Source organism: Lynx canadensis, chromosome D1, assembly GCF_007474595.2.
Source record: "Lynx canadensis isolate LIC74 chromosome D1, mLynCan4.pri.v2, whole genome shotgun sequence".
Classification (NCBI taxonomy): domain Eukaryota; kingdom Metazoa; phylum Chordata; class Mammalia; order Carnivora; family Felidae; genus Lynx; species Lynx canadensis.
The window spans coordinates 107,118,837-107,144,198 of record NC_044312.2 but is presented as its reverse complement, the minus strand read 5'-3'; the positions used below and the strand labels follow the sequence as shown (position 1 = coordinate 107,144,198).

The window sequence follows — 25,362 nt, the reverse complement described above, 5'->3', positions numbered from 1 at the left end:
TTACCCTGTCTGACGTATTTCACTTTAAAAAATGCCCTCAGGGTCCATTTATGATGTTGCAAATGTCGGATTTCCTTCCTTTTTATGGTTGAGTGATATTCCATTCAACTTCTTTATGCATTCACCCATCAATAGACACTTAGGTTGTTTCCATGTCTCGGCTATTGTAAATAATGCTGCAATGAACGTAGGAGTATAGATACCTCTTCAACACAGTGTTTTTGCTTCCTTCAGATATGTACACCATTTGGATCATACGGTGGTTTTATTTTTAATTTTTGGAGGAACCTCCATACTGTTTTCCACAGTGGTTGTACCAACTTACATTCCCACTAATAGTGTATGAAGGTTCCCTTTCTTCTATATCATCACCAGCATTTGTTATTTCTTGGGTTTTTTGTTTTTTGTGTGTGTGTTTTTTTTATGATGGCCACTCTAAATAGGCATGAGGTAATCTTGATTTACGTTTCTCTAATGATTAGTGAGGTTGAGCACCTTTTCATGTACCTGTTGGCCATGCTTAGTTCTGTAGGAAACCATGCAGTTTTCTAAGTGTTTCATGGTGGCTAAACCATTTTGCATCTCCTCCAACAATGAAACAGAATTTTTGTTGTTCTATGTCCTCACCAGGGTTTGGTGTTGATAATGTCCTGGATTTTGGCTTTTCTAACACATAGGTAGTGATATCTCATTGTTGTTTTAGTTTGCATTTCCATGATGACCCACGATGTGGAACATCTTTTCATTTGCTGATTAGCCATCTGTATATCTTTGGTGATGTGTCTGTTAAGGTTTTTGGCCTATTTTGAAATCAGGTTATTTGGGTTTTTTTCATTGCTGAGTTTTAAGATTTCTTTGTCTATTTTTAGCTAATAATCTTTTAGCAGATGTGGGTTTTTTTTCTTCCAAATGTTTTCTCCCAGTTCTGTCGTCTGTCCTTTCATTCTCCTGCCAGTGTATTTCGCAGAGCAGAAATTGTGAATTTTAATAAAATTCACTCTTCATTTCTTTCTTTCATGAAGCACACCTTTTGTGCCGTATTTAAAAACTTATAATCAAACCCAAGTTTGTTTAGATTTTCTCCTATGTTATCTTCCTGTAGTTTGATAGGGTTGTGTTTTGCATTTCAGCCTGTGATCCTGGGTTTTTTTTTATGTTTTAAGAAAAATTTTCATGTTTATTCATTTTTTTTTTTTAATTTTTTTTTTTATTATTTTTTTGGGACAGAGAGAGACAGAGCATGAACGGGGGAGGGACAGAGAGAGAGGGAGACACAGAATCGGAAACAGGCTCCAGGCTCTGAGCCATCAGCCCAGAGCCTGATGCGGGGCTCGAACTCACGGACCGCGAGATCGTGACCTGGCTGAAGTCGGACGCTTAACCGACTGCGCCACCCAGGCTCCCCATCATGTTTATTCATTTTTGAGACAGAGAGACAGAGTGTGAGTGGGAGAGGGTCAGAGAGAGAGGGAGACACAGAATCTGAAGCAGGCTCCAGGCTCCGAGCTGCCAACACAGAGCCCGATGTAGGGCTTAGACTCACGAACCATGAGATCATGACCTGAGCTGAAGTCAGACACTCATATCTTTGTTTCAGCTTGCTCCTTTGTCAGAGATCAATTGCTTGTATTTATACGGGTCTATTTCTGGGCTCTCTATACTATTCCATTTATCAATTTGTCTATTTTTCACCAGTACTATGCTGTCTTGATTACTGCAACTTTATTGTAAGCCTTGAAGTCAGGTACAGTCCCCCAACTTTATTCTCTTGAAATCTGAAATTGTGGTAGCTCCCGCTTTGTTCTTTGTCAAAATTCCTTTGGCTCTTTGAGGTCTTCTGTGGTTCTATACAAATTTTAGGATTATTTTTTCTAGTTCCATCCATCAGTGGATGAATGGTTAAAGACGTGGTATTTATACACAATGGACTATTACTCAGCCATAAAAAAAGAGCAAAATATTTCCATTTGTGACAATACGGAGGACCTCGGGGGGTATTATGCTATGTGAAATAAGTCGGATGGAGAAAGACAAATATCATGTTGACTTCACTTATTTTTTTAAAATTTTGTAAATGTTTATTTTTGAGAGAGAGAGACAGACAGAGCATGAGCAGGGGAGGGGCAGAGAGAGAAGGAGACACAGATCTGAAACTGGCTTCAGGCTCTGAGCTGTCAGCACAGAGCCCGATGCAGGGCTCACGCCCACGAGCTGTGAGATCGTGACCTGAGCCGAAGTCCAACCCACTCAACCAACTGAGCCACCCACGCACCCCATCGTGGGATTTCGCTTATATGTGAAATTAAAACAAGACAAAACACATGAACAAACAGCGAAAACAAGCAGACTCTTAAACACAGAGAACAAATTGGTGGTTGCCACAAGGGACATCAGTGGGCGAAAGAGAAAAAGGGGATAAAAAGGTACAAAGTTCCAGTTGTAAAATAAATGAGTCATGGAGATGAAAAGTACAACGTAGGAAATAACAGCCAATGGCATTATTTTAATGTTGCACGGTGGCAGATGGTGACGACCCTTACTGGGTTGAGCACTGAGTAACGTATAGAGTTGTTGAATCCCTATGTCTATGCCTGAAAGTATCATTTTATATCAAGTATGCTTCAGTTAAAACAAGGCAAAGGGTGGCAGTAGAGTGGTGGGGGGAGGTGTGGAGGTGGCACTTGGGTCTTCCAGTGTGCCCACCGCCAGACAAGGGCTCCTCCAACTAGGGGGAGTCCCAGGGGTCCATGGGTGGTCTTCTTGCCTCCTGGGGCAGAGAGCAGGAGATGCTTTCCTGTAGTTCTCTTGGCCTACTTCCCCTTTATTTCCCTCCTCACCCTCGTCACTGCTGTCCTTCTCCAGAGCAAACAACAGTTCTTCTAGCTACCGCCAGACCCCCACGGCTGCAGTCACCGTCCTCCTGCAGTTGCCAGGAGGGTCACGCTGGATTGCTGCCAGACCAGTCACCACCTTCTCTGCTGTCACCGTGTCTGCTGCTGCCAGCTCCATTACCACTTCTCTCGTTCTGTCGTCTCCTGGGCAGTCCAGTCCACCCACCTTGAGGTGCTCAGACGGATGGGTCTCACGGGTGTCCTGGTATGCTGTGCAGAGGCACTCTTTATTTATTTTATTTTTTAAAAAAACATTTACTTATTTTTGAGAGAGAGAGAGAGATAGAGGAGAGAGAGAGAGAGAGAGAGAGAGCACAGCAGGGGAGGGGCAGAGAGAGAGGGAGACACAGAATCTGAAGCAGGCTCCAGGCTCCGAGCTGTCAGCACAGAGCCCGATGCCGGGCTTGAACTCACGAACTGTGAGATCATGACCTGAGCCAAAGTCCAACACTTAACTGAACCACCCAGGCGCCCCCCCCCCCCCACCAAAGCACTCTTTAGAAAGGGTATGGTTGTTTGATTAGTTGCAAATCAAAAGGGAGAGGAAAAAGGAATGATGCTGATGGCCCACTACTTAATATTTGTCATAGCAAGGATACAGTTCAAAATCTCCTGATTGGTGAAGGACCATAGAAAATGGAGCCCTTCGCGCCTGGGTGGCGCAGTCGGTTAAGCGTCCGACTTCAGCCAGGTCACGATCTCGCAGTCCGTGAGTTCGAGCCCCGCGTCAGGCTCTGGGCTGATGGCTCGGAGCCTGGAGCCTGTTTCCGATTCTGTGTCTCCCTCTCTCTCTGCCCCTCCCCTGTTCATGCTCTGTCTCTCTCTGTCCCAAAAATAAATAAAAACGTTGAAAAAAATGAAAAAAAAAAAAGAAAAGAAAATGGAGCCCTTTACCAAGGATGTGGAAATCTTTCAAGTCTTCTCAGATGAGACAAACTTTGGAGTTAACCAGTAAGTGTTTTAAAGTGGTAGCATAAGTATATCCTCAAAGACGGAAAACAAAAAGTGCTTTAATGCCGTATGAAAATCGCAGCTGAGAAACCGACACTCATGGGGGAGAAACTGACACACACAGACCAAAATAATTGAAATTCTAGAACTGAAAAAGTATAGTTACTTTTCAGTAGGAAAAAAACTACCGTATAGACTTAGCCATGGGGACACAAGGGAGAAGACAGAGCAAAAGAAGTTATAGAAAATGATGAACAGAAACATGCTTTTAAGAAAAATCAACACAGAGCCCCAGAGTGCTGTACCCCAAGAGCCAGCAAATATTTCCTGCAAAGGACCAGATAATTCTTATTTGATGTTTTGTCAGCCACATACCATATTTATCAATGTTCTTACTTGTTCTCTCTTTATTCTTTTAATATCAATTTTTGTGTCTCTTTTTTACTACAGGAAAATATCCGTAAAATAAACTTTTGCTACTTTAATCACATTTAAATGTGCAAACCAGTGGTGTTAGTTACATTCTCAGTGCTGTGCAACCACCATGATTATCTACTTCTAAAACTTCTGTCACTCCCAACAAAAATTCTGTGCTCATGAAGTAGTTCTCCCTGGTTGTTGGTCGCCTCTAATCTATTCTTTTTCTCTATGAATTTGCCTCTTTTGTATATTTCATATAAGTGGCATTATATTTGTCCTCTCGTGTTCATCTTATTTCACTTGAGATTTGTTTGTAATCTAAATGTGAATATTCACATGGCATATCTTTTCCCCTCCTTTCTCTTTCTGTTTATTTGGGCCTTTAGAACCCAAATGTATCTATCTCTCAGGGAGCCTGGATGGCTCAGTCAGTTAAGCGTCCAACTCTTGATCTTGGCTCAGGTCACGATCTCACGGTTCATGAGATCAAGTGCCGCATGGGGCTCCGCACTGAGCGTGGAACCTGCTTGGGATTCTCTCTCTCCTTCTCTCTCTGCCCCTCCCCCGCTCACGTCTTTTTCTCTCTCTCAAAATAAATAAACATTAAAAACACACAAAAAGACCAAAATATGTCTCTTGCAGACAGTATATGTAGTTTTCAGCATTCAAGTCTTACACGCCTTTTATTAAAATTAAACATATATTCTTTCTGATGTGATCGCAAATGTTACGATTTATTCTGTTTCACTTTGGGTCCATCTATTGCTAGTATACAGAAACATCATGATTTTTTGTATTCGGCACCCTGCAACGTTGAAGAATTCATTTATTTGTTCTTATAAATTTTAGTGGATTCTTACTGTGTGCGTCTCAGCCAGGTAATGGTAATGGTATTATCTTGGAACGCCAGGGCACTTGCCTGGTCCCATATTACTTGTGGCAAGCCCCCCTCCCTGGACATTTCCTTGACAAGGGCCAATGTTCTGGACAGACTGGACCTTATGACTGTTACTATGATTGCAAGGTGCACATAGGGCTTCTCTAGGAACCAATACCATTCTTATCAGAAGAAACATTTTAAAAAGGAAAAGTTATTTGAAGACTAGTCTTATGAAAAAGCATTACAATCTCCCCCACAGGGGCGCCTGGGTGGCTCAGTTGAGCATCCGACTTTGGCTCAGGTCATGATCTCACAGTTTGTGGGTTCAAGCCCCGCACCGGGCTCTGTGCTGACCGTGTGCTCAGAGCCTACAGCCTGCTTCGGATTCTGCGTCTCCTTCTCTCTCTCTGCCCCTCCCCGCTCATGCTCTGTCTCTCTCTGTCTTTCAAAAATAAATAAATGTTAAAAAAAAAAATCTTCCCCACAAATAATTAGTGAAAAGTTTAAGCCATCCGAGCAGGTGACCTTAACTTATTCCATCAGCCAGAAACATGATTTGGACCCAATGTGTCTTTTATAAACTAGTGGGTTTTGCATTATCATACCTGGACCATGGCTCAAACTTGAAAATGAAAGCCGTAAGATCTCTCTGCATCTGGGGGTGTGTGTATGGATGTCTACGTATGTGTGTTATAAATGTGGGATTTTTTTTTTCCTATTTCCAGATCTGTTGGCAAAATTAATTTTTGGCTGAAGGACAGACAAGCGCGTACATGAATCAAGTATATTCTTTTTTTTTTTTTCTTTTCCATATTTGGTTTGTTTTTTGGTTTTTATTTATTTATTTTTTTTTAAATTTTTTTCAATATATGAAATTTATTGTCAAATTGGTTTCCATTCAAGTATATTCTTAGATATGCAGAAACTAACCTAAGTGTTTTTCAAATTCACATGATCTAGAATAATCTTCAGTAAATAGAAGGTAGTTTACATGTGTAGGTTTAATTAAAACAGGTCTTTCTTTAGCATTATTAGCATTAAGCACGACGCAGATGAACAATTCTTATTCCACCTAGGTTTTACTAAAGGTCACATAAGCTCCTGTTATCTATTACAGGATTTGTTAGCAAGAAAATAACTTAAGACCACAGCTGTTTAATGTCTCGTGAAATCTTCATGAGTGATCTGAACATAATTGTGGAAACAAATAGCGAATTCAATAGGTGTGAGATAAAAGCTTATAAATGACCTTTGCAACAATAATTATGCATTATGGTATGTCTACTTAAAAATAGTTTCCAAATTTCCTTTTTTGTAACTTGAAGTCTTGAAGATATATGGAGACAAGTTAAATGATGGTGATTCACTGAATATCTAAATCATTTCCAAATAATATAAAATACAGAAACATTACCGGACATTGGTTTATCCTTTTTTTTTTTGGCTTCCTTTTACAGAAGAGCTAAAGATATTGGGGTCTATTGTTAAACGTGCTTTGTGCCACATTGGAAATTTTCCTGCGAGGAAAAGTAAACTGCTAGAAATTAGGAAATGTATTTATAAATCTGCGAACCCACAGAACACCAGTGTAATAGGCATTCCACAACTGCCTACTTATTTTCACTAGGAATTAAAGATTATAGGTGTGCTCGGCCAAAGAGCCAGAGGTTGGGCCACAGTGGCCTTGGCGCCCCTGTGTCTGAGGGCGGGGCGGGGGCGGGGGTTGCTGCTTTTTACTCAGGCGCTCCCCCTGGTGTTTATTTTTGGTATTGTGGCCTAGCTGGTGCTGTAGTAAATCGCCACCCTTGGTCTCCATCTAGTGTCTATCTGTGGTACTGCATATTCTGGTGACTTCTCAGAAACCCCCTAAAATTGGGCATACAATTTTCTGATTTTCCTCCCCAGAAAGAATACGGGAGTTAGTGGTTTTCTAGCCCATGCACCCCAGTGTTAAGTGTGGGGAGGGACCCTGACCAGCCAGAGTGGAGACCGTGAGGAATGCCCTACTGGTTGATGCAGTTGTCCTCATGGTCATGCGGGGTGAAGGAATCTTCTAGCTGGCTTTTGAATTCTCATGGGAGGAATTTTGTCATTTGGTCGCTGTTAACTCTGTGAGGAAGGCAGGTCTAGGGCTCCTTATTCTGTCATCTAGTTGATGTCACTCCCAGAATTCATAGAATTTTCACTTTGACTTGGTTGCTAGCGAGTTCCTAAAGAAAAGCGAGAAAAATCTTATTGGAAACTGGAAGAACGAGGCTTCTTATTATCTAGGGCAGAAAGCTTAGCAACACTGTCCTACTGATACATGGAAAGCAGACAATGGGCTTCATGAGCTGGGTGACATAACTAAGATCATTTTCTTTTTTTTTTTTTTTTTTTTTTATTTTTTTTTTCAACGTTTTTTATTTATTTTTGGGACAGAGAGAGACAGAGCATGAACGGGGGAGGGGCAGAGAGAGAGGGAGACACAGAATCGGAAACAGGCTCCAGGCTCTGGGCCATCAGCCCAGAGCCCGACGCGGGGCTCGAACTCACGGACCGCGAGATCGTGACCTGGCTGATGTCGGACGCTTAACCGACTGCGCCACCCAGGCGCCCCGCTAAGATCATTTTCAAGCGAAACATGGAAGAAGCCATTTGATTTCTTCTTGCTGATTTTAGGAAAAAGTGAAGGGAGAGAAACAAATTGAATCAAGAACTACTAAAGTAAGAAGATCCAGGACATGACAGTTTTCTAGGCAGCAAGTGAGCTACAATTTAGGATTGGGTTCTAAAGAAATACCAAATCCAGGATACTACCAGAAAAACATCTTTATACACCAAGTGGGGATGTAAGTATGAAACCATCTGAAAAGACCTCGGAAGGATCCAGGTGTGGCCACAGAGTAGGATTCAGCCACACAAAGTCCCTTTAAAGAGACTGAATTGTGCCTGACAGATCCTCTTGATAAAAATAAAATGATTTTATGAAGCTTCTTCATGTTGAACTCGGCTGATGATGCGAACATGGAGAAAGAACACGTACACAGCAACTGAGGATTGTTTCGGTGGTCTTTAAATCTATAATAAAACGCTTCCCTTCCTGGGATGAATTTATGTCACCTGCTAAGCAGCTAGGGATAGAAATATGGGGAGCTATCACTTCTATTAAGGGCCTTGTACCTTGAGCCTGGATTTATCATTGAAATAAGATAATGAGACACTCACCCAGGTTCAGATGGACCAGTTTGTGCAATCTGCAGAACCAGGCTACTGGGGACGATTATATTTTTCTCCTGCTCCCCGGTTACATATGCTCTTGTGTTTCTGGAAAGTGATTCTGTTCCTGGGCAACAAAACTCACAGAAGCATAGACACAAGCTAAGGTAAAGGCTCTTTAGGTTATGGGACAGTTAAACAGGCCAATTAAAGATCCACGCCATAGGACCATATGTATCTGATCATTCCATCAGGGGTTACCCACAGGAGCGATTGAGAGTTTACTCATCAGGGATATTCTCTCTGGGTTTCAGTCCAGGGGATGGCAGTACAGTTTTAAGAGCCAGACTGAAGATCATCAGTGACCTCTCACATTTACAGCACACAGTCTAGCTCCCCTCGGTAAGGTCAATGCCGTGTGGCCTAGTATTGATCCAAAGGCTTTGATGTGGCGTCTCTGGTCAAACTTTATTCCCTTCAGCAACAAACAGAACTGGGGCAAAGTCCAAAATCCAGCAGCTTCTGAGGAGCACCGGAGACATTACGCACTGATCAAGGTGTATTGGGAGAATTTATGGCAACCAAGGAATTTTGTTCATATTTTGGGGATATCGAGGAACCATCCGCTGTGCTACCAGGGGGTATTGCATCGGAAACTGACTTTGATGGGATTTGGAAATAACTTTCAGATTGCACAATGGACCGATGCAATTTTGTAGGTGGGACTTTGGGGACCAATACACATTCAAGCAGTGGTGATTAATACTGCTGAGTGTATTGTGAGAATAGATGTGTTCTCTATGGGTGGTACTTCTCGCGATTGCCGGGGACGTGCCCAGTGGGAAAATGTCATAATTCGAAGTGTGTTAGTAAGATGAGTGTACTCCAGGAACCACCTGTCTTCCCCAGGATTGTCCTGTAGTCCCTTCGTATTAGAGGATACCATGGTAGAGGGAAGCAGGTGACTGCAGTGATCGTGGAGATAGTGGAGAAAGAGAAGCTTCGTAAAAATATCCCATTATCACAAAAGCTTGGTGTGGTAAATCAAAAAGTCCGTTGAGGGGCACCTGGGTGGCTCAGATCGTGATCTCATGGTTCATGAGTTCGAGCCCCACATGGGGCTCGCTGCTGTCAGCACGGAGCCTGCTTTGGATCCCCTGTCCCCCTCTCTCTCTGCGCCTCCCCCGCTTGTGCTCTCTCTCTCAAAAATAAATAAAACATTAAAAATATTTATTTTGGGGTGCCTGGGTGGCTCAGTCAGTTAAGCGGCCAACTTCGGCTCGGGTCATGATCTCGCAGTTTATGGGTTCGAGCCCTGCATCGGCTCTGTGCTGACAGCTCGGAGCCTGGAGCCTGTTTCGGATTCTGTGTCTCCCTCTCTCTGACCCTCCCCTGTTCATGCTCTGTCTCTCCCTGTCTCAAAAATAAATAAACGTTAAAAAAAAAAAAAGATTTACTTTAAAAAACTTTTTTAAATGTTTTTATTTTATTTTTGAGAGAGAGAGAGACAGAGTGTGAGTGGGGGAGGGATAGAGGGAGAGGGAGACACAGAATCCGAAGTAGGCTCCGGGCTCTGAGCTGTCAGTGCAGAGCCTGACGTGGGGCCTGAACTCAGAGACTGCGAGATCATGACCTGAGTGGAAGGGACGCCCAACCAACTGAGCCACCAAGGCACCCCCCCCCCAATTTTTTTCCAGTCCAATGATACTTGGTGCCCCACTGTGGACTGCTAAAATTTCCAACTGTGGTTGTGGATATTATAAAGTCATGGAGTCCATTGTGCAGACTGAAGACACGTGGTACGTGAGGATGACATTGCAGGGGTGCGTGGGTGGTTCAGTAGGCTGAGGGTCCGACTTCGGCTCCAGTCATGATCTCGAGGAGGTTCATGGGTTGGAGTCCCCCCCGTGGGGCTCTGTGCTGACAGCTCAGAGCCTGGAGCCTGCTTGGGATCCTCTGTCCCCCTTGCTCTCTCTGCCCCTCCCCTGCTTGCGCTCTCTCTCTTTGTCTCTCTCTCTTCCTCTCTCAAAAATGAAAAGAAACATTAAGAATTTTTTTTAAAAAGTGGTGATGACATTGCCTGTTATAAGACAGTTTCTCATTGCCTTTGGGGTTCTGGTGAGGTCTGAGCCTTCCTGGCCCACCTCCCTGGGAATAGAGCTGCGGACTCTAGACCACATCTTGCTGGTTGTCATTCCTGTGCCTCTTGATCTCCTGGAAGGCATTTGGCAGGAGAAAGGCAAAAAAATCCAAGCCTGATTGACTTCGTTTCAAGTTCTGAGGCCCACGGGATACCTAGAGGCCTTGCAAGACAGCTAGTAAGAGAAGAGCTTGTGGAGTTGAGGGTCTAGGAAGCCTAAAGACGGAGGCTAGATAGCTCCGATGTGGAGGATTTGGGAAAATAACGAACGGATTTGCGCTTTTCCACCAGCCCGGAGGGACTGAGCGCGGTACCATTTCGTTGCGGGTAGAAGATAAAAGCGTGATGTCGCACGTGCACACGTGGACTGAGAACCCTACATCGGCTTTTACGTTTTTCTTTTTCTCATTTCCTCTTTGTATCCCGGGTTCCCAGCATATTGCTGGGGAGCTGTTATATGCTGCATAAATGATTACTGAATCAATTAAAGACTTTTAAAGCTCTTCATAATGACACCATCCTGTGTGTTGAATGTTCAATAGCATGTGTTATTTTATAGGTTGGCAGATCTCTATTTACAAACCTTTGGTCTTTTGGAAAGACCAAAGGATGCTACTTTAGTTTGACTGTCTTTAAATTCCAGTGGCTTTGTAGACTTTTTCATAGCTTTATGATTAGGAGACTTTTTTTTCTTTTGAAAAGTATATGCTCCTGGCTGTTAACTACCTAATACTAAATTATGTATTTTTTATGCATATTTTTTAGATATACATATTAATATATAGTCATTTTGAAAAATTTTCATTTCTCTTGCAATTTACTTTTGATGATACGTTAGAATATTTTTAAATGTTGCATTATCCTTTTTAAACTTAGAATACAAAAAATTTAAATCTCATAAAAGTACAGCACTAAAAGTGAATAGCTTTTATCACTTTTATGAATATTATTTTAAGTTTTGCCTATTTCTCTAGGACTTGTCAATGGAGGTTTTAAATGAGTTTTCAGTCCAATTTACCTCTGCTTACATTCCTGGCGTTTGCTTGACTATTCAGAACATTTTTTTCAATCCCAAGAGCTCGTAGGCAGGTTTTGTACTGAATAACATGGCTTAATTGTTCCACTTATCTCTTTATTTATTTACTTATTTATTTTTAATAAAAATTATTATTTTTATTTTTAATTTTTATTTAAAATCTTTATTTTTAATTTTTTAATGTTTATTTATTTTTGAGAGAGAGAGAGACAGAGCATGAGCAGGGGAGGAGCAGCGAGAGAGGGAAACACAGGATCCGAGGTAGGGTCCAGGCTCCGAGCTGTCAGCACAGAGCCCAATGCGGGGCTCGAACTCACAAACTGTGAGATCATGACCTGAGCTGAAGTCAGAGGCTTAACTGAGCCACCCAGGCTCCCCCTCCACTTATCTTTTTAATTGCATGGAATATATTTTTTTGGCTTAGAGAATAAAATGAAATTATTAAGCATTTATTTATAAAGTGAGTTAATGGCACTTATGTAATCATTGATTTCTACTAGTGATTTACGATGCCCAAATCATCAGGTTTTAAGTATTATACGTGCTACCATATCGTTCTGGACTTCTTTTCATTTTTCTTTTTAAAGTTTATTTTTTATTTTTGAGAGAGAGAGCGAGTGCAGGAGGGACAGAGAGAGAGCGGGACAGAGGATCTGAAGCAGGTTCTGTGCTGACACCACAAGAGCCCAATGCGGGGCCTCAAACTCAAGAACTGTGAGGTCATGGCCTGAACTGAGTAAGGGGCTGAGCCACCCAGGCACCCCGTGGTCTTCTTTTGATTTGCAAATGCATCTGCTGTTGGTGTTTAGACACTCGCATCTCATTCTGGCAAACGCTGCCCCCCAAACCTGCCCCACCCTCCCTCTATGAGCCTCATTTTCCTGAATCAGCTTGTTTAGTATTAATTTGCAGTTACCCTTGGAACTCTTTTCTGAGCTGTTCCAAAAGAATGGAGTTTTCCATGGTAATTACTCCATCAACTACTCTACCATTAATTGAAGCAGAAGCAATGTCTTTTTTTTTTTTTTTTTTAATTTACCTCCAAGTTAGTTAGCATGTTGTGCAATAATGATTTCAGGAGTAGAATCCCGTGATTCATCCCCTACATATAACACCCAGTGCTTGTCCCAAGTGTCTTCCTCAATGCCTCTTGCCCATTTAGCCCACCCCCCCAGCCACAACCCCTCCATCAGTGCTCATTTGTTCTCTATATTTAAGAGTCTCTTAGGGTCTGTCCCCCTCCCTGTTTTTATATTATATTTGCTTCCCTCCCTTATGTCCATCTGTTTTGTACCTTAAGTTCCACATATGAGTGAAGTCATATGATATTTGCCTTTCTCTGACTGACTAATTTGGTTTAGCATAATAGCCTCTAGTTCCATCCACGTTGTTGCCAATGGTGAGATTTCATTCTTTTTTTTTTTTTTCAACGTTTATTTATTTTTTTGGGGACAGAAAGAGACAGAGCATGAACGGGGGAGGGGCAGAGAGAGGGAGACACAGAATCGGAAACAGGCTCCAGGCTCTGAGCCATCAGCCCAGAGCCTGACGCGGGGCTCAAACTCACGGACCACGAGATCGTGACCTGGCTGAAGTCGGACGCTCAACCGACTGCGCCACCCAGGCGCCCCTAGATTTCATTCTTTTTGATCGCCCAGTAATACTCCATTGTATGTGTATGCCACATCTTCTTTATCCATTCTTCCGTCGATGGTCATTTGGGCTCTTTCCATACTTTGGCTATTGTCGATTGTGCTGCTATAAACATGGGGGTGCGTGTGCCTCTTTGAAACAGCACACCTGCATCCCTTGGATAAATACCTAGTAGTACAATTGCTGGGTCGTAGGTTAGTTCTATTTTTAATTTTCTGAGGAAGCTCCATACTGTTTTCCAGAATGGTCGCACCAGTTTGCATTCCCATCAGCAGTGCAAAAGGGTTTCTCTTTCTCCTCATCTTTGCCAACATCTGTTGTTGCCTGAGTTGTTCCTGTTAGCCATTCTGACAGGTGTGAGGTGGTATCTCATTGTGCTTTTGATTTGTATTTCCCTGATGTTGAGTGACGTTGGGTATTTTTTCACGTGTCTGTTAACCATCTGGATGTCTTCTTTGAAGAAGTGTCGATTCGTGTCTTTTGCCCATTTCTTCACTGGATTATGTTTTTTGGGTGTTGAGTTTGAGAAGTTCTTTATAGACTTTGGATACGAACCCTTTAACTGATATGTCATTTGCAAATATCTTCTCCCATTCTGATGGTTACCTTTTAGTTTTGCTGAATGTTTCCTTCACTGTGCAGAAGCTTTTTATTTTGATGAGGTTCCCAATAGTTCATTTTTGCTTTTGTTTCCCTTGCCTCCGGAGACGCGTTGAGTAAGAAGTTGCTGCGGCCAGGGTCAAAGAGGTTTTTGCCTGCTTTCTCCTCGAGGATTTTGATGGTTTCCTGTCTTATGTTTAGGTTTTTCAACCATTTTGAGTTTATTTTTGTGTCTGGTGTAGGAAAGGGGTCCAGATTCATTCTTCTGCGTGCCGCTGTCCAGTTTTCCCGACACCACTGGCTGAAGAGACTGTCTTTTTTCCATGGGATATTCTTTCCTGCTTTGTCAAAGACTGAGTCCTTGATTTCTCTTTCTGTTGCTTCATTATTGGTGTCTAGGAATGCAACCAATTTCTGGGTATTGATTTTATTTCCTACGACTTTGCTGAATTCATGGATCAGTTCTAGCAGTCTTTGGTGGATTTTTTTGGGTTTTTCATAGAGTATCACGTCATCCGCGAGGAACGAAAGTTTGACTTCCTCCCGGCCGATTTGGATGCCTTTTACTTCTTTGTGTTGTCTGATTGCTGAGGCTAGGACTTCCAACACTATGTTGAATAACAGTGCCAAGAGAGGGCATCCCTGTCATGTTCCTGACTTTAGGGAGAAAGCTCTCAGTTTTTCCCCATTGAGGATAATACTAGTGGTGGGTCTCTCATATATGGTTTTTATGATCTTGAGGTATGATCCTTCTATCCCTACTTTCTTGAGGGTTTTCATCAAGACAGTATGCTGTATTTTGTCAAATGCTTTCCCTGCATCTATTGAGAGGACCACGTGGTTCTTGTCCTTTCTTTTATTGATGTGATGTATCACATTGATTCACTTGTGGATATTGAACCAGCCCTGCATCCCAGGTATAAATCCCACTTAATCGTGGTGAATAATTCTTTTGATGTATTACTGGATCCGGCTGGCTAGTATCTTGTTGAGAATTTTTGCATCCATGTTCATCAGGGATCTTGGTCTGTCGTTCTCCTTTTTAGTGGGGTCTTTGTCTGGTTTTGGAATCAAGAATCAGTGTCTTTAATACTATCCCATCTTTCTATCCAGAAACATGCTGGAGGTCTACAATTTTACATATTTTTTACTATGATTCCTTTAAAAATATTATGACTTTTAATATACAGAATTGTATCACTATGTGGTGTACCTGAAATTAATATAACGTTGTATGTCAACTAGACTTGGATAATAAAATCTTTTTTCAAAAGTATTACGACTTTTCTCAAACTTCTTATTTTGAAGGATTGTAGATATTTTATCCATAGTTACTTAGTCCTGCAATTGTAAATGGGATCTGTTATTCCATTCTATCTTTTTCTTTTATTTTACAAACTTTTCCAATTTCTGGGAACGGTCCTGATTTTCCTTCTCCTATCTTACTCTTTGAGTAGCAGTTATTTCCTGGAATTCCTTAAAACTGTGTCACTTTCATGAAGGGATCTTCCTGCTTTACTTTTCTTGAGGCTTTTCTCCTGGTAAAAACACAATGAGACCGACAAACAAGCACAAAAGTGAGAAGACCTCAAGTCAGCGTACATGTCCTGCATTCTCCAGAGCAAGCTGATTCTTGACCCACCAGTTTTGATAAAATCCGTGACCCCTGCCCCAAGGGTTTGAATAAATTTTCTGAAGACCAAGTTTCCGGGGCAGGATCTGGGAGGGCAGCTTTGGTAGTTTCGATTCTCACTTTTGGACGACAGGGGATCCGGACGCCAAAGGGATTTGGAAAAGGCAAGGGCAGTATGCAAAGTTTTAAAATCCTCTCCAATTCTTGATCACTTAAAAATACCTAGGTTTACTACTTTCCTTCTTTTCTTAACAGGTGCATTCCTAGTGGACCCAGATGGTCTGAATGTCACAGACCACATAACAGGACTTCTCTGAGATGTACTGTCATCTGTGGGAGGGGCTCAGGTCCTCTCCCTGATCTCGCTCAGATTTCTTCAGTGGCCAGGACAGTCCACAGGCCTACAGGGACCGGCAGCCCCTGGGAGCTGACTGCACTCCCCGGGCTGGGGGCTGCCAGGGTCTGAGGGATGAGAGTCTGGTGTTTGGATGTGGGCATGCTTGTGAAATGCCTTCAGGCGTGTGTATGTCACACAAGGTCACCTAATGTTGGCCCCTGCAACCACTAAACCTACTGATCTAGGGAGCCATGGGGGAGTCTGCGGTGAGTGGCAGGAATGATGAGGCTGTAGCTAAACCAGAGGCACTGGCCACATGGAACAGTCCAGGTCTAAATCTTTTCCTGGGAGGGGCAGCTGGCTGGCTCAGTCAGTATGAGCAGGCAACTCTCGATCTTGGGGTCATGAGTTCAAGTCCCACGTTGGGCATTTGGCTTACTTAAAAAAGAAATGTTCATAAATCTTTCCCCGGGGACAGTGACCCCGAATGATGGCTTGCCTTCCTCACTACAGACCTAGAGCACACAGCTCCCCTCAGGGACAGCCGGGGGGTTTACTCACTCCTTTTCCACATCCTGGATGGAGTCAGGCAGAGGTTGATTCCTGGTTTCAGGAAGAAGTGAGACAATAAGACTGGCGAGGATGGAGAAGATTCCATACATGATCCAGGGCAGGTGGGGAGAATACGCATTCAGGATCATTAAGAGGGGAGACAGCGCTGCCCCAACATAAGCAGCAATCCCCAGGATTCCCGTGACAGTTGCCCTTGGGGTGCAAACAATACAAAAATAATTTGGTATAAATCCACACGTGTAGTTTGCGGTTTATTATTTTGCTTTGATTATGGGAGATACCACAACAGTGCTTAGATACATGAAGGTTGACAATATACTCTTACATTTCAAATATGCTCTGTCATTTGCTGGCAACTTTTTTCAAGTGCCATTAGGACAGATTTTCCTTATTTAAAAACTACTCTTAGCCGTAGTTCAGTGGATTTCGTGGTTCAATAGATTAGGTGAGGGATATGTTAAAAAAACTTAACACGGTGCCTTGCCAAAGCAGATTTTAATAATTTCCGGCTGCAATTTTTGTTACTGCCAATGCTATTATAACTGATGCTTTAGGGGCGCCTGGGTGGCGCGGTCGGTTAAGCGTCCGACTTCAGCCAGGTCACGATCTCGCGGTCCGTGAGTTCGAGCCCCGCGTCAGGCTCTGGGCTGATGGCTCAGAGCCTGGAGCCTGTTTCCGATTCTGTGTCTCCCTCTCTCTCTGCCCCTCCCCCGTTCATGCTCTGTCTCTCTCTGTCCCAAAAATAAATAAACGTTGAAAAAAAAAATTAAAAAAAAAAAAACTGAGATGCTTTGGATAATGACTCAGTTTTCTTCCTGCTATAAATGTTCACTAGCCGGGAATGGTCTGTGTTGCCCCTACGGGACCTTCCATGAGATTTGTACCTGATTATGGTAGGGATTAGTTCGTTTCCATGGGTAGAAGAACTCACAACAGCTGCTGCAGAAACTCCGACTCCCAGGGATGACAAAGAAAGACGCAGGGTCTGCATTTCTGGAGAGGAAGACCAGTGAGACTCGGGAAGAAAATTAGAGCCAAAGGAACCACCATCCACCAAGTGATAAATGAAAAAGACACAATTAGAATATTCGCATGTGTTAGACGCATCGCAGGGAAAGCGCACAGGGCAGAGAATGTCTAGTGACCAGTAGCTGAGAAATGTGACCGATCTGTATGTTACAACTTCAACAGAGATGAAAAAACCTGAGTTATTTTCATTACCTCTCTCTTACATGGCAGAGATTTGCCAAAGGTGGAGAGGGGAACGTGAGTTTGCTTTCATTAATTCTGCCCAGTGTCTCCCTCTGCCTTGCATGTACAAAGTAGGACTGTGATATGAATAATTACTGAAGGATGTGAAACTTATCCACATCCTTGAGAAGTTTAAGCCCTGGGTACGCAATATTGACGTAGGGCTAGTACTGCAGTAGAATAATAAAGGAACAGGAGTTTCAGGGCACCTGGGTGGCTCGGTCGGTTAAGCGTCTGACTTCGGCTCAGGTCATGATCTCATGGTTCGTGGGTTCGCGCCCCGTGTCAAGCTCTGTACAGACAGCTCAAGAGCCTGGAACCCCCTTTGGATTCTGTGTCTCCCTCTCCCACTGCCCTCCCCCTCTCACTCACTCTCTTTCTGTCTCTCTCTCAAAAACAAATAAACATTAAAAAAAAAAAATAAGAACGGGAGTTTTATGGTATGGATAAGCTGGAGTGGAACTCGATCTAGAGTGCTATGTGTTAAAATCTTTTTTAATGTGTATTTATTTGTGAGAGTGAGAGACAGAGCATAAGCAGGGGAGGGGAAGAGAGAGAGGGTGACACAGAATCCGAAGCAGGCACCAGGCTCTGAGCTGTCAGCACAGAGCCCGACGCGGGGCTCGAACTCACCAACCGTGAGATCATGGCCTGAGCCGAAGTCGGACAGTTAACCGACTGAGCCACCCAGGCATCCTGATCTAGAGTAATATTTGAAGATTTAAGAATAAAGATCCGTATTAGGGAAAAAATAGTTGGACTTTGGAGACCTCTGGAAGAAAATTTCAGGGTTCAGTTTTGTATTCGATAATTTTAAAAAATTTCATGAAACCGTCATATAACATTGGAGTAAGCTGTGTAGTCCAGCAGCAAACATGTATCATTGCTGACATCCAGGATCAGGGCACAGCTGTCCATTTGGGATCCTGTAAAGTGCACAACTTTGCTGGGAGTTGAAGCGTGGAGACCACCTGGGTTCCCCTATTCATTACATATGATCATTTCATTTAGCGAAATTGATTCTAAGAGAGGCTTTAACTCCTTAACTGCATATTCCTATGGTATACTTCTCCACCTGAAGACAAGATACTTTGATTTCCTTGAAGTCAAAAAGTTCCCAACACCAGGATGGCAGTGATGGTGACCTAATACAAGACTAGACATCAGGGAGTAAATTGTCACTGAAGCTGTAGTAACCAGAAAGCAACCAGGCAGAGGAAGTGATGGTAAATTGTGTCCTCATATGGGACACAATTATATATAATGGACACAATACCATCATTTAGAATTACAAGCGTGATTGGTCATAGCCAAAGGGCAAGTGGTCCACTGCTCTCCTAGAGAAACTTTTAGGAAGAAATGGCACCAATTACCAGATACTTCTCACATGTGATGAGGATAGCCATATGTCCGAGCCAACGTGTACTGACCTTTGACTCTTTCCCAGCCACCACGTTAATGGTAGAATCTGTCCTAAATCCTCAGATTGGTTTTAGGGGATCATTAGAAACATATTCTCCCTTTCCTTGTGTGAGCACAGTCCCTGAGTCCCTGAGCTATTTCCTTTCTTCAACCTGTGCTCTTTTCTCACCTTTGGGCAGAAATGTGGTGATCAGAATGGAGATTCCAAGGAAGGAAAAGAAAATCATCTGGCATATTCGACGGCCTATATGATTCAGTGCCAAAACCGCAATATAACTGGATACGATGTTGACTAGGCCAAAGAGAACCTGGGACAGGAAAACATTGCTTCCAATGTGCTGGATGTGGAGAATCAGGCCATAAAAAGACATGTAGACTGAAAACCTGTGGAACCAAAGAAAAAGATAGATGTCATGAAGTTTAGACCTTATTCTACAAATGACAATCGTAAATATTGTCAGACAGGCAGCCAGTGGTTGGTGGTAAAAAGGCACGGTCTGTTTTATAGAATATTCTACATGGTAATGATTTAAAGACTGTCATAAAATGCTGCATGATGATGGAGGTCATAATTGTTACCCTTTTTTGGTGGGTGAGGGTACCGTTATTAAGAATACCTAATGAGGTTTTCTAGGGTTTTAGAGTTCTTTTTCTGTATCCTCATTTCGGCGATTGTTGCATGTACGCATATGTAAATATTCATCGAAAAGAACAAGAGACATCAGGCCAAAGTCTTCACTGTGATTGAAGTTCACAGCCTCAGTTTCCAGCTGATGAGCCTTGCAGGTGATGTAATAAATAAAACTCATTGTACAATTAGCTCTGGGTCAGTCTTTCCTTAACTAAAAGATGCAATTATCTTTTTTTTTAATGTTTATTTATTTGAGAGAGAGAGAGAGAGAGTAGGGGGAAGGGCAGAGAGAGAGGGAGGGAGAATCCCAAGCAGGCTCCACATCATCATTGCAGAGCCCGACATGGGTCTCGATCCCACTACTGTGAGATCATGACCCCGGCCGAAACCAAGAATCAGATGCTTAACCAACTGGGCCACACAGGTGCCCCTAAAAATGCAGCTATCTTTATAGCATCCTCATGTTTTATCTCAAAATCTGTCCCCGCAACGGGTTGTACCCTTTGACAGGAATAGATTCACGTCTCCACCATTTGAATATTCTTCATGCACAACGTGAAACCCACCTCACAAAGGACATCAAACAGATCCTTCTGCGCAGCGTAGGCATGCGGAATATATCACGCAGAGAAATTTTTTTCTGTGCTGCCTCTAGCTCCTCTTGCATGCTGGATCTCAAAACCTTTAAGAACGATGGCAACAAGAAACTGTTCAGTTGTCACAAAATGTGGGCACCAGGAGGCCCGTCACGGAGGATAAGCTAGGCCATTTGCTATTATATTTAGTAGGAGATAGAGACACCGAAGATGTCCTTGCATGTGAAAGGTGAATTCAGGAGTGAAAGGAGCTTTAGGATAATTATGTAGCAACAAGGACTTTTTTAAAAAAAAATTTGTTTTAAACGTTTATTTATTTTTGAGACACAAGAGAGACAGAGCACGAGGAGGGGGAGGGGCAGAGAGAGAGGGAGACACAGAATCTGAAGAAGGCTCCAGGCACTGAGCCATCAGCACAGAGCCCGACGTGGTGCTTGAACTCATGAACCGTGAGATCATGACCTGAGCTGAAGTCAGTTGCTTAACTGAGGGAGCCACCCAGGCGCCCCACAACAAGGACTTTTTAAACACTAGATCTGAGTGGGCTGCAGGGCATGAAAATGGATGAGTATGTTAGATATTCAGACCAGAAAGGGAATCAAATGCAAGTCACTTGGATTAAGGTCCAAAGCTCTATTTATGCTAAATGGGCACGAAAGACTTGGGAGCTAAGCTGGATTCCCGGCTGTCCTTGCAGAGAAACTGTTTATCTCAGGAACAATGACATTTCCTGAGAATCTTTATTCTGGTTCTTCAAGTCTTTTTGAGTGGCCCCTGAGTGGCTCAGTCTGTTGAGTTCCAACCTCAGCTCAGGTCACGATCTCATGGTTTGTGGGTTCGAGCCCCACGTCAGGCTCTGCGCTGACAGCTCAGGGCCTGGAGCCTGCTTCGGATTCTGTGTCTCCTCTCTTTGACCCTCCCCCACTCACACTCTGTCTCTGTCTCTCAAAAATCAATAAACATTGAAAAAAAATTTTTTTAAGTCTTTTTGAGGGAAATCCTGGAATATTGTGTCTCCATGAATGAGATGCCTAGAATTAAACTTGAGGATGAAACCAGGGTGGGGTCTTGGTGTAGAATAATTTATACCTGAGCTGGTGATAATTTGGAGTTATTTAATGGTCCTGCAACATGCTGGGTATATACCGTGCCCAAGGTGATTAAATATTTCCAAACCCCAATGTCCCTGTCATCAGGAAAATGAAGGAGGAGGAGGAGGAGAACGAGAAGAATGAGAAGCATAAGAAGAACAAGAAGAAATAGGTGAAGAAAGATAATAGCACCCTTTTCATGAGGATTTCTTTTCTTTAAAAAAATTTTTTTAAATGTTTATTTATTTTTGAGACAGAGACAGAGTGTGAGCAGGGGAGGGGCACAGAGGGAGAGGGAGACACAGAATCTGGAACAGGCTCCAGGCTCTGTGCTGTCAGCACAGAGCCCAACACGGGGCTCGAACCCACAAACCGTGAGATCATGACCTGAGCTGAAGTCAGACGCTCAACTGACTGAGCCACCCAGGCGCCCCTCATGAGGATTTTCTAGCCATATGTGAGGTTGCAAACATGCATATGGAATTCTACCCAACACGCCTCGGGTACTTAATTATTTCTTTTTTTTTTTTTTTTTTTTTTTTATTTAAAGATTTTTTTTTTTTTTCAACGTTTTTATTTTATTTTTGGGACAGAGAGAGACAGAGCATGAACGGGGGAGGGGCAGAGAGAGAGGGAGACACAGAATCGGAAACAGGCTCCAGGCTCTGGGCCATTAGCTCAGAGCCTGACGCGGGGCTCGAACTCCCGGACCGCGAGATCGTGACCTGGCTGAAGTCGGACGCTTAACCGACTGCGCCACCCAGGCGCCCCTTAATTATTTCTTAAATATTCAGATACTATCAACTTAATTCTCATCTCACTTTTACACACGAAACAATACTGGGGCACCTGGGTGGCTCCGTCGGTTGAGTGACCGAACCTTGATTTTTTGGCTCAGGTCATGATCTCATGGGTTCGTGAGTTCAAGCCTGGCATCGGGCTTTGCACTGACAGTTCGGAACCTGCTTGGGATTCTCTCTCTCTGCCCCTTCCCCGTTTGCTCATTCTCTCTCTCTCTCTCAAAATAAACTTTAAAAAAATGAAGCAATACCATGAAGTCCACTGGAAGAATTCCATGAGGAAGGGACTTGGGAGAAATACCCCCCCTCCCTCCCCATCAAATGAAGACCAACCAGATCAAGAATGTCTTCGAGTTGCAGAGCTCGCTCAAGCAGCAAAATGCTGGACTTACCCTCTTGGAAGAGAAGAGTCATGATAGCATCTCCTTCCTGCATCTAACACTCAGAAACCCAGGACCACCGACCACTATCACAGGGGCATTCTAGGAATGGGCTCCAAGGACACCTTAAACTTGGGCCAGATGAGGCCTGTTGTACCTGTAAGGCTGGCCTCAAATCACAGCCGATATCGGAGTAAAAGTTTGGGAGACACTGACGTTACCTCACCAAGGCCATTCATTTTTAGTGAGAAAGCAGAGATGTTTCCAGAAGACTTGAGGGAGGCAATGCGAAGTCATTTGTGGGCACTAAAGGAGCTACTCCTACCTGGTAAAAAATTCTTATTCAAGGAAGAGGAAGCCTCTATTCAAACGGAGAGCCCGCTGGATCTTTGTTTTTTAAACGCATCTGTTTCTCTGATTTTCCTTTGCTAGTAAATAAAAAAAACTGTGCCAATCATAACACCACGCTGGGGTGGAAAGCATGCAGTAGCCTTCTGTCTGAAGTCTTGCCCATTGGTGTCCTGGAATCAGTGGGTACAAATTCACAAAAGCCCCTTGCTAAATTTTTAGATAGTTTGTGAAGCAGTTGCCATGATGCTCGTGGCTTTGACTGACAGTGGTGGTGGTGTTCCTACTATAGAAGTTGACAATCACCAGAAATTTGAGATCTATGGATTTTTTATTCCTCCTATAATGTTAGGTGCTAAACATTTACCAGCACACCTCTGGCTCGGCCCCTCTGCAGTCATCTGGACTCCTCTAAATTGCAAAATTTTTTATAATATTTATTTATTTTTGAGAGAGAGGGAGGGAGGGGCAGAGAGTGAGGGAGACACAGAATCCGAAGCAGGCTCCAGGCTCCGAGCAGTCAGCACAGAGCCTGATGCAGGGTTTTGAACTCACAGACTGCGAGAGATCACGACCTGAGCTGAAGTCGGCTGCTTAACCGACTGAGCCACCCAGGTGCCCCTATCCCTGCCTGGTTTAAACCTGGCTAGTTCTACCTTAACCTGTAAGACGCATTTCAAATGTAACTACCCTCAAGTAACATTAAGTTCCTACACATCTGTGATCCAGGTTATGTCTCCCTCTTCGGTATTCACATACCACCCTTGCTTTATTTCAAAGAGGCTTTATCAAGCCCATAACCTTACCTATCTATTCATGAACTAGCAGTGGACCCACCTGCAGATTCTGGCAAATGGTCCACACACCCATGGACCCAGACAGCAGGCTCGCTGATGAACCCTGCTCACTGGTCTCCCCAGAATCCCACCCATGGTGACTGGTGGAGGGTTTATGTTTCCTGCCAAAGCCAGACTGTAAAGACTGGAGGAGGTGACTCCTTCTTCAAATGCACAAACACGAATTAGGGGGGGAAAAAAAACAAAACAAAAATATCGATAAGAGAGTTGATTCTTTTAAAAAAAAAAAGATGAACAAAATTGACACACTTTTAGCTAGACTAACCATAAAAAAAGAGAGAAGACTCAAACAAATAAAATCAGAAATGAAAGAGGAGACATCACAACTGATGCCACAGAAATTAAAAAAAGATCGTAAGGGACTATAATAAAAAATTACATGCCAAAACGTGGATGACCTAGAAGAAATGGATAAATTCCTGGAAGTGTACAAGCTACCAAAATGGAATCAAGAAGAATAGAAAACCTGAAGAAACCAATAACTAATAAGGAGATTGAAACAGTAATAAAAAGTATCCTAGAAATAAAAGCCTAACACCAGATAGCCTCACAGGTGAATTCTAACAAACATGTAAATTATCAACACTGATCCCTCTCAAACTTTTCCAAAAATAGAATAAGAGGAAACACTAACAAATTTGTTTCATGAGGGCAGTATGACTCTGATACCAAAGTCAGACAAAGACACCAGAAGAAAAGAAAACTACAGGCCAATATCCCTGATGAACAAAGGTAAAAAAAATTATCAGCAACATATTAGTAAACCAACTTCAACAGCACACTGCATACCATGACGCCGTGGAATTTACTCCTGGGATGCAAGGATAATTCAACATAAGCAAATTTTAAAAATGTGATACACCACATTAGCAGAATGAAGGTTAAAAATCACATGATCATTTCGGGACGCCATGGTGGCTCAGTCAGTTAAGCATCTGACTTCAGCTCAGGTCATGATATTATAAATCGTGGGTTTGGGCTCTGCATCGGGCTCTCTGCTGTCAGCACAGAGACTGCTTCAGATCCTCTGTCTCTCTCTCAAAAATAAATAAACATTAAAAAAAAATCATAGGGTCACCCCAATACATGTAAAAAAGCATTTGACAAAATTCAACACACATCCACGATAAAAAAAATTAAAAAAAAAAACTCTCAAGAAACGAGGTATTGAAGGAACTTACCTTAAAGGCCATCTATGAGAAGCCCACAGCTCATATTATACTCAATGGTGAAAAACTGAAAGCTTTTCCTAGACAAGAATGCCGCTTTAAATCAACATAGGGTTGGGAGGTCCTAGCCAGAGCAATTAGGTAAGAAAAAGAAACATGAGGCGCCCAAATCAGAAGGGAAGAAGTAATTATCTCCACTGGTGGATGACATCGTCTTATATGTAGAAAACCCTAAAGACACCTCCAAAATACTGTTAGAACTAATAAATGAATTCAGTAAAGTTTCAGGATACAAAATCAAAATATAAAAACCAGTTGCATTTCTATACACGAGCAACAAACTATCTGAAAATGAAATTAAGAAAACATCTGTTTACAATAGCTTCAAAAATAATAAAGTCCTGGGGTGCCTGGGTGGCTCACTAGGTTAAGTGTTCGATTTCGGCTCAGGTCATGATCTCATGACTCGTGAGTTCAAGCCTCGCATCCGGTTCTGTGCTGACAG

At 42.9% G+C, this 25,362-nt stretch overlaps 1 protein-coding gene across 2 annotated transcripts in view; it reads right to left on the bottom strand.

The window, feature by feature from the left end:
* Positions 1–14,946: 14,946 nt before the first annotated feature.
* Positions 14,947–25,362, bottom strand: part of LOC115525858 (solute carrier family 22 member 9-like) — a 31,193-nt gene continuing 20,777 nt past the window's right edge. Inside the window, exons 6-10 of one of the 2 annotated variants that reach the window (XM_030333261.1) lie at positions 20,183–20,298; positions 19,155–19,369; positions 17,197–17,305; positions 16,301–16,504; positions 14,947–15,307 (exon numbers count right to left, since the gene is read on the bottom strand). In XM_030333261.1, the coding sequence (XP_030189121.1) occupies positions 15,247–15,307; positions 16,301–16,504; positions 17,197–17,305; positions 19,155–19,369; positions 20,183–20,298 (705 nt within the window). In that variant the 3' untranslated portion in view covers positions 14,947–15,246. The remainder of the gene's footprint in view (positions 15,308–16,300; positions 16,505–17,196; positions 17,306–19,154; positions 19,370–20,182; positions 20,299–25,362) is intronic. The other variant, XM_030333265.1, reaches the window with a different exon arrangement.